General features: G+C 49.3%; 2 protein-coding genes across 2 annotated transcripts; one reads left to right on the top strand and one right to left on the bottom strand.

The window, feature by feature from the left end:
- Positions 1-869: 869 nt before the first annotated feature.
- Positions 870-4,873, bottom strand: LOC118312391 (rho-related GTP-binding protein RhoU-like). The gene is made up of 4 exons (XM_035636930.2): positions 4,555-4,873; positions 4,354-4,412; positions 4,209-4,238; positions 870-3,125 (listed from the first exon to the last, which is right to left on the bottom strand). Exons 1-4 carry the CDS (start codon positions 4,859-4,861, stop codon positions 2,634-2,636), a joined length of 888 nt encoding a protein of 295 aa, XP_035492823.2. The 5' UTR covers positions 4,862-4,873; the 3' UTR covers positions 870-2,633.
- A 4,290-nt stretch (positions 4,874-9,163) lies between these two features.
- Positions 9,164-22,912, top strand: dla (deltaA). The gene is made up of 13 exons (XM_035636926.2): positions 9,164-9,392; positions 11,367-11,508; positions 16,408-16,739; positions 16,927-17,250; positions 17,583-17,643; positions 17,750-18,007; positions 19,143-19,203; positions 19,311-19,441; positions 20,063-20,232; positions 20,430-20,646; positions 20,762-21,542; positions 21,644-21,752; positions 21,847-22,912. The coding sequence occupies exons 3-13, from the start codon at positions 16,671-16,673 to the stop codon at positions 21,850-21,852; spliced, it is 2,187 nt and encodes a 728-aa protein (XP_035492819.2). The 5' UTR covers positions 9,164-9,392; positions 11,367-11,508; positions 16,408-16,670; the 3' UTR covers positions 21,853-22,912.
- Positions 22,913-22,918: the final 6 nt, after the last annotated feature.

Below are 22,918 nucleotides of genomic sequence, written 5' to 3'. Positions count from 1 at the left end.
ATAGATTTCATAGCATTTTGTCTTTGCCCGTCCAGCCTCTGACATTAGTTTCTCTCTGATTAATGGAAGATAGGTGGCAATGGTACAGAATGGAAATCAAACAATTTGCCAGTCTCACAGAAAACAAATTAATCTTATCTAACTCTTATCATTTTTCTGAGCAGAAACAGTGGAACAACACCCTCTGATTCCAAGCTCTCAAATGTATAAAAATAATAATAATATTTATAAAACTTAGGTAACAAGGTTACAGAGTTCTTTAAAGATTATTACTTCAGTCTTTTCTGAAATTGAGAGGATTCCTCGTCATAATTTATGTATGTGAACATTTGGTTGAGTAAAACTATTATATTTGGAGAATGTCACTGCAAAGTTTGCGACAGGTCTTTTCTTAAACAATATCATGACATTTCGTAGATTTAATTTTTATTATAATTTCCCTGCTTGGGATCAATAAAGTTTCTATCAATCTACCTACCAATATATTTACCCATCTATCTATCTACCTATCTATCTATCTATCTATTTATCTACCTATCTATCTATCTGTCTATCTGCGTATCTACCTACCTATCTACCTATTATCGATATTGGCCCCTAAAGATCCATATCGGTCAAACTCTAGTACAAATGTCAAAAGCATCTTTTGGAAGATATTTTAATTTGTTTGTATACGTTTTATTTCCAAACAGTTTTATTGTTAAAATCCACTCTAAACCCTGCTGAGTAAAATATGAACAGACATCGTCAGTGGCTGAAAGTCCTGAGGCGATCAGCAGCCCTTCACCACACCTGCCTGCTAAAGCTCTCAAGCTGTTTGTGTCTGATGGTGGAATGTAGGCCAGTGGGCGAAGTGAGTTCACCAGGTTTAACGCCTCCGCTCCTCCTGACGCGTCTCTGCAGAAGCCTGACGCTGAAAACAACAACGGTCGTAGAGAATATCAAATAAAGGACACAAACTGAGTGACGTAGTCTGATTATTCCAACACGTCACAATTTTTATCGATGGAACTGGGTCAGATTTTAAATGACTGCATCGTTCATCCACACTGTGACAATGTTTTCAGCTTCATCACTAGATTTAATACAGTTTCTTAACAGTTTTGTTTGTTTGTTTTGTTGTTGTCTTTGTATCTTTTCTATGAAAATGAATACAATCTATCTAATCTGTCACATTTTCGAGACTTGCAGCCTTCTTTTTTTTGGGAGCCCCCACGATGTAAATCATCAAATCTTAAACTTGGTTTAAGGTTCGAGTCAGATTTTATTTTTGCAGCCCAATATCACAAAATCACAAAATGTGCCCCAAGAGTTTTTCAATCTGTACAGAGCAAAGTTTCGGTGGAAGAGTTGGGATAAAAGGGGAAAGTCTCCAGGGAATCCGTACGAGTCGCTGCATCTGGAATCTGTCCCACCAACAAATGTGTGATCTCAGGTTTGAGATAAACATAAAATGTCCCTTTCTTATTAAGAGCTTTGGAAGTATCTTTAGGTGTGATCTCTGTGAGGTGCGATGCATCTGCGGAGACAGAATCAGGCTCCATATGCCGGTCTAATCCGGTCCAGGTGGTCCCGTCTGCTCCCATTAGAGGAGCCGCCACCGGTCCGGCCCTGGATCAGAGAGGGAAGCTGAGCGAAGCCACACCTAGAGATTAAGGTGCAATTTTACTTCTTTCGGAAGGTTTTTTTCCCCCTGACTATAGGCTGGGTCGGATTTTGTTTCTGACGTAAAGATGTGTTTGTCCGTGGTTGGTGCCGGATGCGGCAGTGGGTCATGATGACGGATCAGGGACCTGATGAGACGATCAGCAGCTCTTGATCCAGATTAACCCTCCAGCAGCTCCTGCGTTTATACGCCAGTGGATCAAGAGCAGAAGTTGTTGTGGCACAGTAACGTTACTCACGTTGTTCCCCCCACATCACACGGCGAGCGTGAACAACCAATTCAATCATCTGATATTTGAATTGATCAGCCACGAAACTTTTGTTTCCACAGTTGCTATGAACTTTAATCAAGGCTTCTGAACATTGAATGATCAGTGATGGCAAAGAAAATAATAAGAAATAAATAGATAACTAACCTAGGAACTAAGAGTCTAGTAATGTTGGGATGTAAAAGTTAAAAAACAATATCACCACCTGAGTCAAAGAGCAACACTTGATCAGTATCAGCCTGTCGGACAGGAAAGAGTCTTTGCATCGAGCCAAAGCTGTGTGGACGAAACAAAACATCATCTTGGGAGTTTGGGAAACACGATCGTCATTGTACGGATCAAACAACGAATCGATTAATCGAGAAAATAGTCCGGGCTCAGGACTAAAGATGACAGAGCTTGTGCAGTCGAGGCTCCTCAGCTCTGGAACTCCCTGCCCCGAGGATGTGCGGCAGCACCAAACTCCTTTTTTTGTGTTTTCTGTTTTATTATTCACAGTAAAAATTACTTTTAGACCCCAATCGACTACATACCAATAACTCATCTTTCATTAGAACCTTCACGTCTGGTGATGAACATGCAAACTGAGCCTCACATGTACAACTGAAAAGGTTTTCTTCTGCTTGCGCTTGTGTGGATTGGAACAGGAAACGTTTGCGGTACAAACCGCCCTGCCCCGCCCGACACCTTCACGCCCGTTCATTCGAATTCGCAGCTCTGCTCCCCCATCAGGCAGCTGATCTTCCTCCACCAGGTCTCCGAGAGGCTCTTGATCTTGTCGGGCGTCTTCCTCCTCAGAGTCAGTCGCTGCTGGACACCGCTGCTGCTGCTGTCCGTCTGCTGGAAGCTGGCCAAGATGGCCGAGTCGAACGCATCCTTCAGGTTCTTCTGGGTGAGCGCCGAGCACTCGGCGAAGCCCACCGCGCCCAGTTCCTGGGCGAGCCGCCGGCCCTCCTCGGCGTCCACGGGCCGCTGCTGGTTCTGTGCCAGGTGGATCAGCACCTGGACGTCCTCCTTCAGGTCCACCTGGGTGCCGACCAGCACCAGGGGCGCGTCGGGACAGTGCTGGCGGATCTCGGGAACCCACCGCTCGATCAGGTTCCGGAAGGAGCAGGGCCGGACCACGCTGTAGCAGAGGAGGAAGACGTCGGCGTTCTTGTAGCAGAGCGGTCGCAGGCGATCCAGCTCGTCCTTCAGGGAACAAAGAGACCAGAGTTAGACTCGATATGGAGGTCGGTGTTGGTCCGTTTCTGGACACGATCAGACTTCCACAAATCCAGTGGTCAGTTCTTTCACACCGAGGGAGGAAATCTTGGAAAAACTCTACAAATATTTAGTTTCTTCTTTTACTTTAAGACGGAAGCAGTAAATTTGATGAAACGTTGCTCCAACTGGAGGGAACGTTGTGCTCTTGTTGGGGACTATTTTCATTGGCGGATGAATTCACATTGAATTTCCAGCAGCAGGTCGTGTAATTCGGATTGGATATTAAAAGATATATGTACTTATATATAGACGGAGAAGGTAAACTGTTGATTTAACTTTGTTCTTTACAGTTTTCACAAACAGAAAGTTGAACGAATCTACAACAGGCGTTTTTCCGAGGGTTTGAATGTTCAGAATCAATCCACTTAAGTTTTACTGATCTAAACAGTGTTACCTGCAAAGCTAAAGATAAGATAAAGCTTATCTATTTTGACATTTTTGATCGTGTGTTTAGGCTCTAAATATTACAATGTTTTTCTGTTTCACAGTTCACATGCAGGGAATCGGCAGAGAATTATTATCATAATGAATTCACCACTCAGGAGCTGACTTTTACTTTTTACTTTTCTGTTTTTAAAACATTTTTAGGTCAATTGAAAAGTGTCTTACTGTTTTGATAGTTTGACTTTAATCTGTTCAGGCGTTTCTACATTCCTGATATTTCTGGATTATGTTGAGGCCTGTGGATAATCCAGAGTAACGGTGACGACTGTCACTGACAAACGAGACACAATATACGTTTTGACAAGCGGTTTAGTTTCAGATGCAGTGGAGAGAGGAAGCTTCTTGTTGGACCAGGGGATGAGAACTTGGTGGCGAAGAACCAAAAGGGGGCGATGGAGCACAGGGGGACAGAGAAGGAGGGCAAATATAAACTCACTTTACTCCTGCTGGGGGCGACGTTTGATGCTACAGGGGCAACTGTGGACCTGAAGGGGTGTGAGGGGGCAACACAACACACACTGCTACTGTTTACATGTTGGGGACTATCGATCACTGATGACTTACATTGATCGATCCATCAACCAGCCCCCACTTCTATCAGGACAAAGCAGATGAAGAGTCGCTGAGGGTTTTTTTAATTTTCATTTTGTTTTATAGATTTCCAGCTCTGAGACACGTGCACCTGTTTGATGTGTCGCGATGAGCTCACCTGTCCGGCCATGTCGCAGAGCTGCAGCCTCACCGGCTTCCCGTCCACCACCACCATCACTGTGGGAATCAAGGGAAACGGACAGAAGACAAACCGCAGAGAAGTTGTTGTTGTTGTTGTTGTGCGTAAAATCTGTGCGTAAAACCTGTGCGTAAAGATCAAACTCGGCTATACACAGATAATAATACAAAAGATTGTTACCAGTGAAGTTGTCGAACGCTGTCGGAACATATTCTGTCGGGTATCCGTTGGTGGTGTAGCTGACCACGAGGCTGGTCTTGCCCACCGCGCCGTCTCCCACCAGGACGCAGTTCACCCTGCGCTCGGGCGCGGAACCGGAGCGCCGGCGCCTCGCGCTCAGCGGGAAGTCCCGGTTCTTGAGGCGGCCTGCGGGCGGCACCGGGCCCAGGGCACCGTCCCCTCCCCCTCCTCCCCCTCCTCCGCCGCCGCACACCGGGTCGGACACGCGGCGCCGCGGCTTCTGCCTGCCCACATCCTGCAGGAGCATGGCGTCTGTCAACCTTGGGACGGTGAAGTTGTCCTGACTGTTCAGAGCCGTCGCTCCATCCTCCTCCTCGTCATCATCAGTTTGTGTTCGTGTACCCAGAGGAAACCCAAAGTGACACAGAACCACATTGGCGATGCTCCTCGCGTGGATCGTGGCGGCGCCGCGGAGGTTCGAGGCTTCTCCTTCTCAGCAGCTGAGCTCCTGATTGGCATTCTCCCCGCATCTGCTGCTGCGCGTGATTCCTGTAAGAGGCTTATACCGAGCTGCGTTTCCCAGGAACATGAACGCAGCTTACAAACCTTTATCCCACCGGCTGCACACAGTGCGTCTCCCTCAGCAGCCAATTAAAGGATGGAAGTTTAAAAAAACTGTTTATAAAAACTCCAAACGTTCATATTGACAGTGAATCTATAGTCTCCAAAACATAAAATAAATCGGTTTGATTATGTCCTCAATTGTATTGAGGCCAATGGAAGGGATTACATATACAGCTATATGCCAACTTTGTAATTAATTACTATAACTATTGAAAAATCTTCCTGACATATTTTCCACCACTTCTGAATAAATTAGAGTCATAAAGGAATCTGCTAGATAATTTTCTTCTTTCTCTTTCTGACTGAGTTACTTCTGTCCCACAACATCCAATCAAAAAAAAAAAAGCCCATGGTCCTCACCTCCACCTGCTGCTGCTGATGTGGAGGACTGACGCCCCCTGGCGGTGGATGTCAGTCAGTCAGTCAGTCAGTCAGTGAGCCGTTGGAGCTGAAGAAGCAGGACTGGATGAATCATCATTTCTCATCACCAGCAACCACAACACACGCACACACACACACACACACCTGGATCTTAAAACAGATTAAAACATCAAAGGAGTCCAGAGAAGGAAAAGAAAAATAATCCAGAAAACATGAAAAGAAATTTATCTTTTCTGCTTCTGGTGGAATTTTTTTTTTGCGTTTGTTATCCTCATCGAGCAAAGACCTGCACGAGGAGCGGGAACACACACACACACACACAGAGCTGAAGAGATGTGGGATGTTGACGTGTTAAAAATCAGTAATTTCTTTTAATATGACACTTTTTTTATGCTGAATACATTTTCACGAGCAACAAATTACTTCAAAAAAGAAACTGATTGTTTTCATGTTGCTCTTTCAGGCCTCACGTCCGTTCAGCAGGTAGAAAAACACTGAGGTGCAAAATGAAGAATTGTCCGCCTGCACTTGTGAGGACTCTGGTTGACGAACGGCCGCTCGGCCAAAAGCTTCACCCAAAAAACTGCAGCAAACGTAAACCAAGTCTTTACACTAAGTTAATCCCTAAACCATCATGAAGAAAGAGTCCTCACTCTCCAGGTCTGAGAATTAAGTTGGTCCTCGTAAGAGGAAGAACTGCCCCTCGGATTGTCGAAGGTGTGAATCTGCAAAAAAAAAAAGAAGAAAGAAATAATCTCTAAGCAGGCGGCGACGTCGCTGCCTAACGGGATTAACGAAGAGTCAGTGAGTGAAAAACGACAGAGACGCGGCAGCAACTCTGTGAATGGAGACATCGGGCAGAAGCTGGCACAAGAGCCAGGAACCCATAACCCTGTCAACACACACACACACACACACATGTAACATACAAAGCTGCTATTCTATTCTATGTACCCCCCCCTTCCCCGTCCTCATCCTCTTTCTCCGCCAACATCTGATAAACTAGACACCTAATCAGAATCGTTGGGGACCCTGGGCCTCCTTTTGGAGTTTGCAGACCAGGCAAATACATTAACTCAATTTAGAGTTTGGGATTAAGGACCGTCCCCCCCTTATAACAACACACACACACACACATAGATACAAACACACACTGTCATCCCCTTCCTCCACCCCTTCCTGCTTCCCTCATCTCTCTTTTTGATGGGATCAGCTGAGCGCCACATTCTCCTCTTCTTCCCCCTCTCTCTCTCTCTCCCTCTCTCTCTCTCTCTCTCTCTCTCTCTCTCCCTCTCTCTCTCCCTCGGGGGACCGGGCTGCTTGGACTCTATAGTTATGGGCCGGGGCCATCTGTCACCGTGCGCATTCACGCAGCCACCAGAAGGCCGCAACATGTGCAGATTTAAATGGAGAACCCAACTTTCCCAGGACACACAGGCCTGACCCCAGCAGCCGCTGCACCACCCCCCCTCCCTCGCTCGCCCCGTGCCTCCACCCCCCCCCCCCCTCCATCCCACGACCATCAGCAACACCATCCAGCCAGCATCCCCAGACCCCACCCACCTGCTACACCCTCCTCCAGCACCACCGCCAAGACATACTGTCTGAATGTGAATCAGTGAATTAGAGCCACCCCCCCTCCAAAATAAAAAAGTGTGTGTGTGTGTATGGTAATGGCTGTGCAGTGTGTATGAACACCCTCTTTACACACAATGATGGATCTCAACATTACATAGCAGCTGATGCTGGAGGGGGAGGTGATGCAGGAGGTGGGAGGAGAAGCGGATGAGGGGCAACCCCTGGTGGATGTGTGAGAAAGAGAGAGATCAGCTGATTGGTAAAATTGATTGTGAGGGTGAGAGGGAAAGGATGAAGGGGTGTGTGTGTGTTTGTGTGAGTGTGAGGCAGCAGGAGGAGTGTGTTGTGGTTGTGGTGGTCGCGGGGGGGGGGGGGTTGGAGGGTAACAGGATTGGTCTTGTCTGTGGGACTCATGGGGAGGACAATGGGAGCGCCGGGGGTGGGGCGAGTGTCACACGCTTTTGCTTTGTGGCTCGGTCAACAGGCGTGTGCCACGGGTGTCGTCTCGCCTCCCCTCGCCTGCTGTCCGACTCCAGGGAAGGAGCCCGGCAGCCATGAGAACCAGGGCCCCGGGCCCTTTAATGAGGGGCGTGCTGTTTCTTATCAAAGATGGACAAGCCATCATTACAATCATCATTAGAAGCTGCACAATGGAGAATGCCTCCCTTAGCAATGGATGGGAAAATCCTCATGCAGGGGGCTGCGGCGGTGGGGGAGGAAATAAGAAAGACACAAAAGTCTCAGAGTCATTGAGTGAATCTACAACAGTTTCTACGTCTGGTGATTCAAAACGACCACTGACACTTTAATTTGGAACAATAATCCTTCTTTTAGCCTTGAGATGTTTCTCCTTTCGCAGAAGATTTTCACGTCGCACATTTTTTCGCACAACTGAACAACGCGAGGCAGCTGCCTTGAATCGGTCATGTGGAGGTTATAAAATAGTTTTTATGTGAAACAGTCAGAGACAAGTTATTTAAGCAATTTTGAGCTGACAAGTCGCTGCTCTCTGCGCCATGGTATAACCCCCCCCCCCCCCCCCCCATTATCAGAAAAACGGTTGTGATTGGACCGGCAAGACTTCTGCCGGTTGTAAAATCACTTCCCAATGGAGGAGATCCAGACATAGTCTGGCAGAGCAAATTAAATGAGTGCCCAGAATTCGTCTAGCCTGGGACCCAGACGAATTCTGGGAGCTCATTTAATTTGCCCCTCCATTGGGAAGTGATTTCCAACTGGCAGAAATCGTGCCGGTCCAATCACAACCGTTTATCTGATAATGGGCAGAGACTTACAAACAACAAGATGGCTGACACTGATCACGTCAGTAAACTACGCCAGGCTAATTTAAAACAATATTGTGCAGGAAATAGATTGAATTTGTATCTTTTGTTTCATAGAGACATAAAGTTGTCATGTTGTAGCTCCGTTATGAAAACCTACCGAACCTACCGAGGATCACTCCTGCCGGGCTGCCAACAGTATTGTCAGTTGAGGGTCAGGTGCCATAACGCCGTGACTTTCTGCTTTACTTTTCATCGACAGGGATGCAGTTCTCGACAGGTAGCCAGGCATCTGCAAACACCACTTATTGATGACGTTATGGTTACTGTTCACTCCAAATCCTTTTGAAAGAGCAAAGGCCGAGTGTTGAAGTGGCCGACTGATGATGTAGTTGCTGGACCTCAGCAAGTCTTAACATCTCAACCTAACCCTAACCCGTATTAGAGAATCGAACAGGTGTGTTGGACCACCCTCTCTAACCACTAACCTTAGCCAACAGCACATGAGGGAATATCTTTAGGAAGTAGGAGATTTGTTTGTCCAGTGGAGTTTTAAAGACTCTGAGAGTCTGTGACGAAGAGCACCGAAGCTTAGCTTTGATCAAATAAATGAATTTGAATTGCGGCCCTTTTCAAAAAGAAGGTGGTGCACGGCAGACAACACACGTTAAAGAATGATATAAGTCAAACCCATATCAGTGTTTGCTTAGAAAGGACAAACTTTTATGGTAGTTTGAGTCCAAAGGTTAAATTCTGAGTTATCAAGGACACAAAACAATCTTTGGGTGCCGCAGGAGTGTGAGAGCTGTCAAAGGGAAAGAAAAAACTATTCACATCTCTTTTGACTCGTAGGAATTCAGAGGAAATCTGCAGCGGAAGATAGTACATCTTTGAGGGCGAACACAAAGAACGGCATTGAGCCTTGAAGTCCAGGACCTTCAATCAAACTTTCCCTTCCCCTCTCAATCTGCGGTGAGTTATAAACCATCAAAGAGAAATTACGATTCTTTCTTTATCTCGCTCGGTGCTCTGTCCCGTTCGCTCTCCGAGCAGCTGAGAGGGTCGATTTTGTCGAGGTTACAGTGTCACGCACCGTAACCCCGCTCCGAGTTTGTCATCATTAATGTTTGTCCAAAAAAGGTGTTGCTCCGCCGCGGCCTTTCTCAAGAGTGTCCTCCAAGTCCTTTTTAATGCTCTCTGCTGGCCTGTGGCCCTGGCCGCAGGGAGCATTGTCATGGTGCTGAAGGTGGAGGGGATACTGGGAGGAGGTGTGTGTGTGGGGAAGGGGGGGGCATGACGCTGCAGCAGCGGCAGCTGGCGGTCCAGCTTGCAGGGGCCATCTCCTTACAATGGAGAGCCTTACCCCTGGGGCCAGTGATTTAGGACAGGGCTCTCTGGACAGGCCCCTGGAGAGGAGGCGAGAGGACACTGGCTTTGGAGGAACGCACCCTCCCTCTCCTCCCACCTCCACCTCCCCTCCCTCTCCTTGCCTTGTCCTCTAAAGCTTCCCTGCTGGTTCCCGTGCCCCCGCAGCTCCTGACGCCCTCCCCTCATCCCGACGTGGCTAAGCTCTCTCCTGGGACGGTCGGGCAGGCCTCTGGACGCGGAGCATTCCTGAGGTGTAGCACGCTAACGCTAGCCGGACACAATGGGCGGGATGACAACAGGTGCGCGTGGACTCTGTTGTCCGGCAGCAGCTGAGAGATGGGGGACGGGGTAGGGGGTTATTATAGTGCCATTATCCGCTGCTGCTCTACCGGTGGGCTGTTGAACCTCTTCTCTCGAACAAAAACAAGGCTTTTTATGTGTAACCTGGTCTTGTACCCACCCTGCTCCTCGACAAGCCTCTCTTTCATCATCCTACCCCAGCTAGCACCTGCCGCGGTCCCCCCCTGGGCCCTCCAAACGAGCCCAATGGCCACTTATCCCAAGACCGGATTCGATTCAATCGAATCCCAACTGCAAGAAAACCTGAGTCCACTTGTTTAAAACACCCACCACTTCATATCGGAGCCATAGAAATGATCCAGGCAGCAAACCTCTGTCCACCGCCCAGCCCCACTCCCCCCTCCCTCCATCCCTCCCTCCCTCCTCTGTCCCTCTGAATTATGTTATGTCTCAAATGAGCAGTCATACAGCAGATTGTTTGGTGCAGCCACTTGATATAACTGGTGACAATGCCTCTAACAGAGCAAGTGTCCTGGGGGGATAGGCAGTATTTGGTTACTGCATCCCTGATCTCTCCCCATTGTGGTCCGCTCCGGGTCCCATGGAAGGTTGAAAGGGGGTTTGGGGAGGGAGGGGGACATGTGCACATATGTGGGCCCACGACGCAGGTGCCTACATCTGTTCATTTCTGGGCAGATGCTCATGGTTGTAGAGATAGAGAGGGAGAGTTATAGAGAGAAGGGGAGGGGATGGGAGGTGGACGTCCTCCATTTACTCTCTCATCATTCATACCGGTGATTAAACTCAGATGGAACAAAGTTAGTAAGTGGAGTTAAGAGTGAGAAATGGCCAGCTGGAGCATATATTCATATTTTGAACAAGGGTGTGATTCCAAATTTGCAGCATGAGGGTTTTGTTGTTGTTGTTGGTCCTTTTGTTTCAAAATGTCTCCACACACAAACTCAAGTCCATAAAGGAAACGGTTGTACCAGTGTGATGAGGAAGAACTTGCGCAGACCTCGTACAACTCATTTGTTTGAATTAGTGCTGAAACAGTTTGTCAATTAACCAGTTAACATGAACCATGTCTTAACAAGCCACACTGCCAGCCAGAACTTACTTCTTATTTTGTGAAGTCGCTTACAAATATTGGTAGTCGCAGGTTGCGTTTCTTTGGGAATATGGAGATAACAACACATTCCGAGGTTTACTTGCTGTTTTGATGCTGTTATGGTGCAGAGCGCATCGAACATGTTCCTGTACGAATCTCCCATACAGGTCTTTCCTTTTCGACCTTTTCCTGGTCCGGATTCTACGTCAGCAAAGGGCCTGTCCTCAACCCAAAAAAACGACCAGACCGGTCCTATTTGAAGCAGCATAATTACGACGTATGTGGTCGTCTTAAACACCGGCGGACCTGGTAAGTCCGTCAAGTTTGTGTATTTCATATTTCATTGGATTTGCTTATATTCTGCATAGTAATCGTGCTGATTCTCTGCCATGTCAACATAACCATAACCTTTTACCTTTACAAGCTCATCAACCAAAAAAAAAGCAAATGAAGCCCCACGAAGGTCTGTGGAGAAAAAAAGTATTTGTGGCGTTACCTCCTGTCACCGGTAGAGGCGCTATTTAAGGAACAGTCGATATGTTTTTGTGTAGCATGAGTTGGAGGACTTGTTGAAGCATGACATCTTGTTATTTATCGACCTAAATATCTGCATTTGTCATCTTTTTTACATGGTAGTGGCCCAGAATAACCTCAATTTATTTTCCATATCACTATAATAATCCCATATGATATACTTTAATGGGGACTCCCGCCACCTCATTAACAGTTCCCCTACCATAATAATCCCATGATAAACGCATCGAGATCAATATGTATCGAGTTGCGGTGTGTGGAGGGACGTTTGTTTAACCCTTCGGCTCGTCTGCGCGCTGACACGCATTTGTTGTGGGGTGAACGTGTCGCGCGCAAACGTATCAGTTGTTGGAACTATCGATTTTATTCATAGTGACCCGCGCATGTTGTGGTGCGTCACCCCGGGGTGCGCGGCAGATGTGGCTTTTTTTATAAACATTGGCACGCGACCGGCCACGTACGCCCCCCCCCCCCCCCCCCCCCCTTCTTCTTTTACCTCCCCCCTTTAAGTCCCCAGCGTCTCTGCACACAAGCACACACACACACACACCACCCCCCTCCCTTCTCTCACACACACACACACACACACACACTTACAACACACTTGCAGGCGCGTCTCTGCACGGGCCCCCCACGTAATTACTGCGGCACTCTTCCCATAAGCTCAGCACGTCTCCAGTGTAACAGCAGCGGATGCAAATGAGCCGAGCGGCGGCAGCAGCAGCCTGCACCGGGAGGCCGGGGGAAGCCGCGGGGAGCCTCGCGGAAAGAAACCCCGAAGAGCCCCCGGGATCCGCGGGATCTGGCCTGTGGCCCCCCACCCTCCTCCTCCTGCTCCTCCTCCAGCTGCTGCACGGCCCCGGTAATCAGATCTGGACACAAAAGCAGGGAGGAACGAGGGGGGGGGGGGGTTCTGCTTCGGCAGGTAGAACCGGCGAGGTCTAGACTGGACAAACAGTCATTTCACCTCCAACTTTGTTCCTAACAGATTTTTTTTCATTGACTCACACTTGAGACACAGAGTCCATGTGACTCTGACTCTCTGAATATTATAGGTTGTTTTCTTTTGTGCGTAAACCTGGTGAGGGGGTCGGGGAGGGGAAGGGGGGCGTGCGTAAAAGTGGCCCATCTGAGAAAGTGCTGATTCAAAACGTGCCATTTCCTCGAGGCTCTTAAAGTACCAGCCTACATTATTTTAGCACGGGTGGTTTTCTAAAAGACCCCCCCCCCCCCCCCCCCTCCTCCTCCTCTCAGCCCCTGGCAGCGTCGGCCTGCTGCCTTGCCCCGAGCTCCTGCATCATTCTGGGGGAATGGAACCTCCAACTCCACCACGGCGCCATCGTGCAGGACTCGACTATACACCTGCGCGTCAACATGGCGGTGGACGACGACGCGTCAGTATAGTGTCTGTATCGATGAGGTCAGCAGTGTAGAAAGAAAAGCGATTGATCATCACACGACTGGCACCCCCCCTCCTCCTCCTCCTCCCCCCAATCACCGCTTCATATGATCGATATCGTGTGATGCGCGCCGTGTTTACGTTCCCACGACTGACCATGTGGTGTCTCCTCTTCGGGGACCAGAGCCTCCTGGCTTCCCCCTCGCCATATGGCCCCGGAGGGCCCATACCGTTACAGCTCCTCTAACATGCTTCCAGTCGAGGGTAGACGGACGAGCCCGGTGAACAGGGAGGCGCGTAGAGACGTGCGCTTCAGGCCGGGGGGGCGGGAGGGAGGGAGGGGGTAAACGTCGTTTTCTGGATGTGGATGGGAGAGGAGGGGGGTAGTTAGTGGCAGATGGCTTGTAAGGGTCTGTCCGCGTCTGAAGGCGTGTCGTGGTCCTTCACTGAAGACCCCCCCTCCCTACCGCTTTCACAATCAATGGAAACCAAAGCGCACAGAATGGATGAATAGTCAGAGCCCGAGTCAGCGAGTGTGTTTCGTTCGTCGCAGATCAGCTTCTGGTGGAGCACGAGTGAAACTGCAGGAGGAGCATCTCCAGTTAAACAGGCCGAGCTCAGGCAGCAGAGCCACAGGACGGGTCCACTGTGGGCCGGGGGGGGGGGTCTTCACCTCGGTGCCACATGGTTCCGGTCCTGTACTTTTCTCCTCGTGTCTCCACTTTTGCTTCACACAGTGAGAGAACTGAACGCAGGTTATTGATGATGATGATGATGATGATGGTGATGAGGTGGTGACTGTTAAACTGGGCCTCGGGAGGTGACGTCACACTATGGACTGACCTCAGCTTCATGACACGATGAACATGAAACTCTGCCCGGTGATTGGACGCTGTGAGGAGCAGAGTGAGTCCAGTGAGGAGCTTCTTGTTCCGTCTCATGATGGAGACAGAGAAAGTGTCCTGCTGGACTTTCTTCTTCTTCTCCATCCCAGGTTGTAGTCTTGACGTCACGGTTCAGCCGGGGGGGGCGGTTCTTAACGGAGGAGGACTCGTTGTCTGTTAGTCTGTTCGGTAACTTATGGACCGTGGTGCGTGATGAAAGATGACGTGAGAAAGGGAAAGCGCGTCACCGAGGGAGGGGGGGGGGGGGGGTACGGACACCGGAGATCGAGGGGGGACGCCGGAAAAACACACGAGCCGTGACGTGCATATCTGAACACAGTGTGACGCAATGTCATGGAGGCGCCGTTATACAGCAGCCAATAAAATATCATCATACTTCTAATGAACCTATAGAAACAAACCCCTGCACATGCACGCGCACAGCATGTTCACACAACATACTTAAAGACATAAACAAACGAACAAAATGTGGTTCATATTTAGAGATAAGAAGAAGTGTGAGTGTGTGTGTGTGTGTGTGTGTGTGTGTGTGAGAGCAGAGGGAGTAGGTATTGTGTTGTTGGCTATGGGACGTGTGGGCCGCGCGCTCAGCCAAGGGAGGCGCGCGCACGCTGTTATTGAGGGGAGAGCAGGTGCTGGCCGAATTACCATACAGCTGAGGGTGTGTGTGTGTGTGTGTGTGTGTGTGAGAGAGAGAGAGAGACGGGGGGGGGGGGGGTACAGAGCAAACTTATTCCTTCACCACACACACACAATAACAAAAGTTCCCCCTCACGTTGGCCACGCGAGCGACTCCGGTGCGCACGCACCTACACACACACACACACACACACGAGCGGGTTTTTTTGTAATCTTTGGTCAGAGAGTGTGAAAGAAGAAGAAAAAGAGGAAGAAGAGGAAGAAGAGGGGAGACGCAGGATTCCATGTCCCTCACACCGCGCAGCGCTGCCAAGGAATGTTTTTTCTTTGAGTCGATTCAAAGCATCGAATTCTTCCCACAACCACAAACAGCCTCACCGACGTGTGTGTGTGTGTGTGTGTGTGCAGAGGAGGAAAAGAGGGAGGAAGAAAAGAAGGAGGAGGAGGAGGAGGAGGAAGGGGTGTAAACAATTAACTGAGTCAGGGGATGACCAAGAAACATTTCTCTCCTCTTTTTTTTGGGGGGGGCAGATTTTTAAATTAGCCTCACACTGTGTTGTTGGCTCTTTTCCCCAGAAACATGTTAAGACCCCCCCCCCCAAAAAAAAGAAAAGTTTTTCCAACAGCTGGAGGGATCAGCCCGGACCTCGTGTCACGATACCGTCACCATCATCATCATCATCATCATCATCCTCATCATCATCATCCTCATCATCATCATCATCATCATCATCCTCATCATCATCATCCTCATCATCATCCTCATCACCATCCTGCGTCTAGTGCCTCATTTTCGAGTCACGTGTCTAATAATTTGACTTTAGTCACACTTGGTGATTATTAGAAGACGGGAGGAGGGGGGTGGGGGTGGGGGGTCCTGAACCCTGTGAATGTTCATCTTTCTCTCACAAATATCTTGCTCATTTCAACCTGTGAATATATATATATATATATATATATATACATATATATATATATATACATATATATATATATATATATATATATATATATACATATACATATACATATATATATATATATATATATATATATATATATATATATATATATATATATATATATATATGTTATTGTGAACATGTTTTTTTATTTCCCCTTTTTTTTTAAAAAGGGGGCACAAAGCTCCACTGGTGCAGGTGGAGGATTTTTTTAAATAAGTGACTCCACAACAACACCAACAAAAATAGTCTTGTTCTCAAAAGAAAGTTTCACTTCTTCCAAGTTGGACCGAGATACTTTCACACGTTGGTTCCTCAGATATTAAAGCTGCTGCTGCTGCTGGTGGAGGAGGTGGTGTTGGTGGTGGGGTCCCATTGTGGAGAGCCGGGCCAGATTGGGAGGTGAAGTTGGGGCGGGGGGGGGGAGGGTGCATTTGCATGTTATTACCATAGCATGTGTCCGGCCGTATATAACCGGCAGCCGGCGGCCTCGGCTGGAGACAGACGCACAGTTCACCGCGAGGAGACGTTAGGGAAGAGAGAGAAGGAAGGAAGGAAGCATGTTGGACCAGTGACCAAGACCCGAACACACAAACACACAAACAAAAAGAAGCTACTTCCTTAAAACTGGTCACTATCTCAACAAAAAGAAAACAAGGAACCATCAGTCTCTTTACGCACTGGATTATAACGGAACCACCGGAGGACTTGCCCCCACAAATCTTCTTTTGTGGTGTTTCTTCTTTTTCTTCTTCTTCTTTTTTTAAAGGTTTGGGATTTATCCTTTTGTGTGTGTTCCTCCTCGGGACATGAGTGAGAGCGGCGCGCCTGCAGGAAGCAGCAGCAGCGGCGGCGGCAGCAGTTGATGAGAAACCAACCAACCGACCCGTGAGGCGACGCGCAGGGAAACGTGCTCGATGCATCTTCCTCAGCGGGTCTGAACAGGAGGAGGCGCCCTGAAGGAACAGCCCAGCCCCCCCCCCCCCCCCCTGCCCCCGAGACTCTTGATTTTTTATTTATTCATTATTTATTATGTATTTATTTGATATGGGGCGCGTCATCCCGCTGACTCTGACCGTCATGTCCATGCTGCTGTGCCAGGTAAGAGGCTGCAATCGTCTCGTTTCTTTACAAAGAATGAACCAAACCATCACCCCACAAAACACACACACACACACACACTTCTGCCTCCCCTCACTCCCACCACAACACACTCACACACAGACACGCGCGCGCGCTTTCGTGTGTGCGGTTAATGATGATGATAATAAGCGTCTTTGCTCCGCAGGGGTTCTGTTCGGGGGTCTTCGAGCTGAAGCTGCAGGAGTTCCTGAACAAGAAGGGCGTGCAGGGCAACAAGAACTGCTGTAAGGGAGGAGGGGGCCCGGCCTCGTCCTTCCAGCAGCAGCAGCAGCAGCAGCAGTGCGAGTGTAAAACCTTCTTCAGGATCTGTCTGAAGCACTACCAGCCCAACGCGTCGCCGGAGCCGCCGTGCACGTACGGCGGCGCCGTGACGCCCGTCCTCGGCTCCAACTCGTTCCAGGTGCCCGACGTCATCCCGGAGAGCGCGTTCAGCAACCCGGTCAGGATAAACTTCGGCTTCACGTGGCCGGTAAGTGTCAATGTCGCTGCACTGTAGCGGAATCGCGCCACTTTTTTTTTCTTCTTTCTTTTCTTAGGCGGGAGGGGAGGGGTGGTGGTAAATCCGTGCGTAAAAGACCGCACAGCGGCACAAAGTCTGACCGCAAACAGAGAGGCTGCAGAAGGTTTACGCGTGGGATTCGGTTTCCCTCGGATCGGGTTCGGCAGTTCGCGGTGTTGTTTGGCACAAATCGCCTCGGGGTCTTTTTTTCTACTCGATGTTATCGCCTCTGCTCCGCCGACCACCTGTCTCATGAAGCCGCGTGTGTGTGTGTGTGTGTGTGTGTGTGTGTGTGTTCCCAGGGGACCTTCTCGCTGATCATCGAGGCGTTACACACCGACTCCAGAGACGACCTCTCCACAGGTAGGACACACAAACACCCTAACCCCCCTTTTTTTTTTTTCGAACTGCGGTCAAACTTTTACGCACGTTCCCCCTTAACGCCCCCCACTCTCCACCTCCTCCTCAGAGAACCCAGACCGCGTCATCAGCACCATGACCACCCAGCGGCACCTGACGGTGGGCGACGAGTGGTCCCAGGACCTGCACACCGGCGGCCGGACGGAGCTCAAGTACTCGTACCGGTTCGTGTGCGACGAGCACTACTACGGCGACGGCTGCTCGGTGTTCTGCCGGCCGCGCGACGACGCCTTCGGCCACTTCACCTGCGGCGAGCGCGGGGAGATCGTGTGCGACGCCGGCTGGAAGGGGACGTACTGCACCGAGCGTGAGTGACGCACGCGCTGGATGTTGTGTTGTGAGGAGCGCGTGCGTAAAATGCGTTAATTTGGAAACATATATTCTAGAGGCAGAATTAAAACGTTCATATTGGCACATAACTTGGCAGCTAAAGGACTAATAAAGTTGTTTAAAATCAAATAAGATCAGGTTCTATATGAAAACGTGAGAGTATTTCTATAGAAATGTAAAGTAAAAATATAGAATATATATATAAGTTAATATAAAGGTAGAATATATATATATATATGTAATAAGTTAATATAAAGGTTGGGTCTATAACCAGATCCTGAGTGCCGTTAGAAGGCAACTTGTGCGTAAACAGCACACGCGGCCCCCCCCCCCCCCCCCCCCCCCCCCCCCTCCTCCTCCTCCTCCTGCTGCTGCTACACACACGCACACACACACACACACACACACACACACGACCACTAGATTTATTCTAAGGAAAGTTTTTTTGTAGGGGGAATAATCTCACGCGTGCCATAAATTTACATGCTCCCTTCCGATTCGCTGCTCCCGGGAGTGGGCCGGCCGCCGATTGGCCGAGGCGGGGGAGGTATTGTTTGAAGTGGGCAGCTGCCGGCAGCGAGGAGACAATGGAGCAGCTGTCGCGCACTGGCAACACACTCGCCAGCTGTCCACTCTTATCTGCCCCAATCCGAGACATTAAGGGGAGTGTGTGTGCGTGCGTGTGTGTGCGCGCACACAGAATGAATAAAAGAGTTTTGACCCGCAGAGAAGAAGAAGAAGAAAAAAAGAGAGGGTGGTGGGGTGAGTTGAGGGGGTCTGTGTGTGTGTGTGTGTGTGTGTGTGTGTGTGTGTGTGTGTCAGTCAGAGTACACACACACTCCCTCCTTTGTCTCTGAACTATGTTAAGCAGAAAATTCTTCCACGGCGATAAGGAGATTGAGTTTAAGGTAACAGCCAACGGGTTTAGGAGCCCCCTAGAGAACCTCCATCTTCCCCCCCCCCCCCCCCCCCCCCCCCCCCTCTTTTTCTAGTTTAATGACTTTGTCTGGATCCAGGTGATAAGTTTTATTTTCTGTCAAGAGCAACAACCAAACAAAGAACCAAGTGTCAGAGTTGTTTTTTAAATGTGTCCCCTTCTCTTTCTCCTACAGCGATTTGTCTGCCGGGCTGCGACGAAGAGCATGGCTTCTGCGAGAAACCTGGAGAGTGCAAGTAAGTCGTCCCCCCCCCCCCCCCCCCCACCACCACCACCAGTTCATCAATTAATCTGGGGGACCCACGAGGTTGTGCGAGTGGACTGATGGGTGTTCTCTCAACAGGTGCCGAGTGGGATTCAAAGGGCGCTACTGCGACGAGTGCATCCGTTACCCAGGCTGCCTCCACGGGACCTGCCAGCAGCCCTGGCAGTGCAACTGTCAGGAGGGCTGGGGCGGCCTCTTCTGCAACCAAGGTGAGTAAAGAGGGTGTGAGGAAGGCGAAGATGACGAGTGAGACGGACAGAAGGAGCGGGGACACTGCGGTGATTTGCAGGGTCGAAAAGAGAGTTCAGGCCGGGCACCCGCTGTCGGTTAAAGCTGGACTCGATTCGGATAGAAGGTTAAAGTTTTCCCTCTAAGCTACCGACCCCCAAAAAACCCAACAACCTTTCAAGCAAATGTTGCAAAAGTTCAGGCCTCGTCAACCTCACGTCTTTAGACCTGCAAATCACCAAACGTCCTTCGGTGTGTTTAGGATAGGAAGTGATCTTGAGGTCAAGTTTTACAAGGAAGATCTTTGCAGCCTGTTTTCCCCTCTGGCCTTTCATAGCTGAAAACTGTTTCGTAAGCAAAGCAGCTAGCTAGACATCAAGACACCAACGTAAAAGTATCAACAACAGCAGCAGCAGCAGCAGCAGAGCAGCAGTTGTCTCGGGGCGAACGGCGACGACAGAAACCCAAAACCTCTGGAAGAAGCGAACAAGTCGAGTGAGCTGGTGGACAAAGACGTTCTGTCGCCGCTGCTGCTGCTGCTGTTCTCCTCCTGCCAGTTGTTGTGCTGCGGCTAATCCACGTGTGCCGCCGTGTCTCTCCAGATCTCAACTACTGCACTCACCACAAGCCCTGCATGAATGGGGCCACTTGTAGCAACACCGGCCAGGGCAGCTACACCTGTTCCTGCAGGCCGGGATTCACTGGGGCCAGCTGCGAGACCCAGGTCAACGAATGCGCCGGAAACCCCTGCCGCAACGGAGGAAGCTGCACCGTAAGTGTTGTTTGGTCTTCTAGAAGCCTTTATCCCTTCTAGTCCATCGTTTGTTGCTTCTCTACATTCTGGAATCAAACCAGAAAAAAGCTTCAACAAATCAATCCAACAAATAAGAGTATGTGCCGTTTGTCTCAGCTACAGTCAAAAGAAACATCCTGATGCCATACCTGTTCCATTTTTCTTTCCACCCACAGGATATGGAAAACACGTATACCTGCACTTGCCCCCACGGTTTCTATGGCAACAACTGCGAGCTGAGCGCAATGACGTGTGCGGACGGGCCCTGCTCCAACGGGGGCCGCTGCGCCGACAACCCTGACGGAGGCTACTTTTGCCAGTGCCCCACGGGATACGCTGGGTTCAACTGCGAGAAGAAGATCGACCACTGCACCTCCGGCCCCTGCTCCAACGGTAAGAGGGACTTGGCCGAGGACGAGGCTGTGCAATCCCACACAGACCTGTAGATTGTTTTTCCTTTTCCCTCTTTGGACCAAACACTAACACTGCTCTCTGTCGCTGTTCTCAGGCGCGCGCTGCGTGGATCTCGTCAACTCGTACCTGTGTCAGTGTCCAGACGGTTTCACCGGCATGAACTGCGACCACACCGGGGACGAGTGTTCGGCGTACCCTTGCCAGAACGGTGGGACGTGCCAGGATGGTGTCAACGGCTACACCTGCACCTGCCCACCAGGATACACCGGCCGCAACTGTAGCTCGCCCATCAGCCGCTGTGAACACAACCCTTGCCACAACGGCGCCACATGCCACGAACGAAACAACCGCTATGTCTGCGCGTGTGTCCCCGGCTACGGTGGACGGAACTGCCAGTTCCTGCTGCCAGAGCACGCCGCCATCCGCGGCTCAGAAGTTCCCTGGATGGCTGTCGGATCCGGAGTGGCCCTGGTGCTGCTGCTGCTGGCGGGCTGCGCCGTACTCGTTGGATTTTTCCGATCAAAGGTGCAGCGCGGCGGTCAAACAGAAACCGCCTGTGAGGGAGAGACAATAAACAACCTCACTAACAACTGTCACCGCAGTGACAGGGACCTGGCGGTCGGCATGATGCCGACGCCGGGGGTCAAAAATATCAACAAGAAGATGGACTTCTGCAGCGCCGACCCCGAGGAAGGGTCCCCGCCGGGGAGGAGCAGCTACAAGAGCCGCCAACAGCCCGCGGACTACAACCTCGTACAAGAGGTCAACTATGAGCAGGCGGCGAAAGAGGCCATGCTGGAGGCAGCCTGCGAGGACAAGTGCCAGTCCCAGGACTCGTTTGAGTTCGAGGAGAAGCGCAGCAAACGTTTAAAATGGTAAATACTTCCCGCCGAGAACGTGACACCTGAAATTTGAGGCTGTGAATTTGACGAAGCTGACATTCTTTGTTTTCTCTCTCTCTCCCTCTCTCCTAAAGCGATGCATCAGAAAAGAATGCCCCAGAAATGTCTGCATGTGCGGACACCAAGTACAAATCTGTGTTTGTGATGTCAGAAGAGAAGGACGAATGTATAATCGCAACTGAGGTGAGTTTTGCGTCTTATGGTTTTTGTAAAAACCAACATACGACTCTACGACACAAAACACTGAAACCTTTTTCCGTCTTTCTGTCGTCTCCAGGTGTAACGAGCCAACCGATGGCCTGCCCGTTGCTCATTTTGCTCTATGGGAGAGTTTTTATACTCCTTCAGATGCTGCTCTAACCCTAGGGGGAGGTGTCCCGCCTTGAGACTGCTGCTGATAACTGAGACGTTTAACTGATATTCAGAGTGAGCTGGTTCTCTACTGGAAACTAAGTGCAGGCAGCGGCGGCCTGTGGGATAAGAACTGGCGGGGTCGAGAAAAGATTTTTGTTTTTGTTTTTTTACAAAAAAAGGTTAACGGTTAAAAGTAAACCGCCCACTTAGCTTTCTGTTCTGTTCTTTTTTTTATACCGTGGGAGTTGGGGGGTTAAAGAAATAAAAAATATTAAGGAACGCTGTCACACGGCGATGCGACGCGACGCTGCGACTTTTCTTGTTTTTTGTTGCAACATTTGCACCCGGGCCTTTTCTCTAACCCACACGTTGCCGTTGCTGAGCGCAGGAACTGCATCAAACGGTGGATGTTTGGCCATAGTGGCCTGTTCTTCATGGGCTGTGCACCAGCTGCATCGCCACAACCCGTGGAGACTGTATGTATACGTGATCACTGTGTTAACTGAAGTGCGTTGTTCTTCCCTGAGCCCTCCAAAACATTTATGACATAGTATTGTTCTTTTTCTCTTTTGGGACATGACAAAAAAAAAAAGTGTCTTAATGAAATAAATAAAAAAAATGTTGCTTTTTTGATACAGATTTTGTAAAATAAAGAAAGAAAGAAAGACAGAAAAAAAGTTATGATTTAAGATTATGATTTAATTTAAGTTAATTTAATGACTTTTGTGTTATTTTTATTTTGTATTGTATATTTGTGATGTTCGTTATGATTATTTAAGTTGCTTTTTAAGAAAAACAAAAATGATGATATTTGCAAAGGCACTTCAGGTCAATGGGACTTTTGTTTTGTTTTTTGAAAGAAAAATGTTATTTAAGAGGGATTGTACTGTACAAATTGTTATGTCACTGTCTCCTTTACCATTTTTGAATGAAGGAATTAGCCAAGACTATTTTTCCAAATAAATATTGCTAAACGTGAAATTTTTCAATTGTGT

This window comes from Scophthalmus maximus, chromosome 8 (genome assembly GCF_022379125.1).
Source record: "Scophthalmus maximus strain ysfricsl-2021 chromosome 8, ASM2237912v1, whole genome shotgun sequence".
Classification (NCBI taxonomy): Eukaryota; Metazoa; Chordata; class Actinopteri; order Pleuronectiformes; family Scophthalmidae; genus Scophthalmus; species Scophthalmus maximus.
The sequence above is the reverse complement of the archived record's forward strand: the minus strand, read 5'-3'. Positions and strand labels throughout refer to the sequence as shown.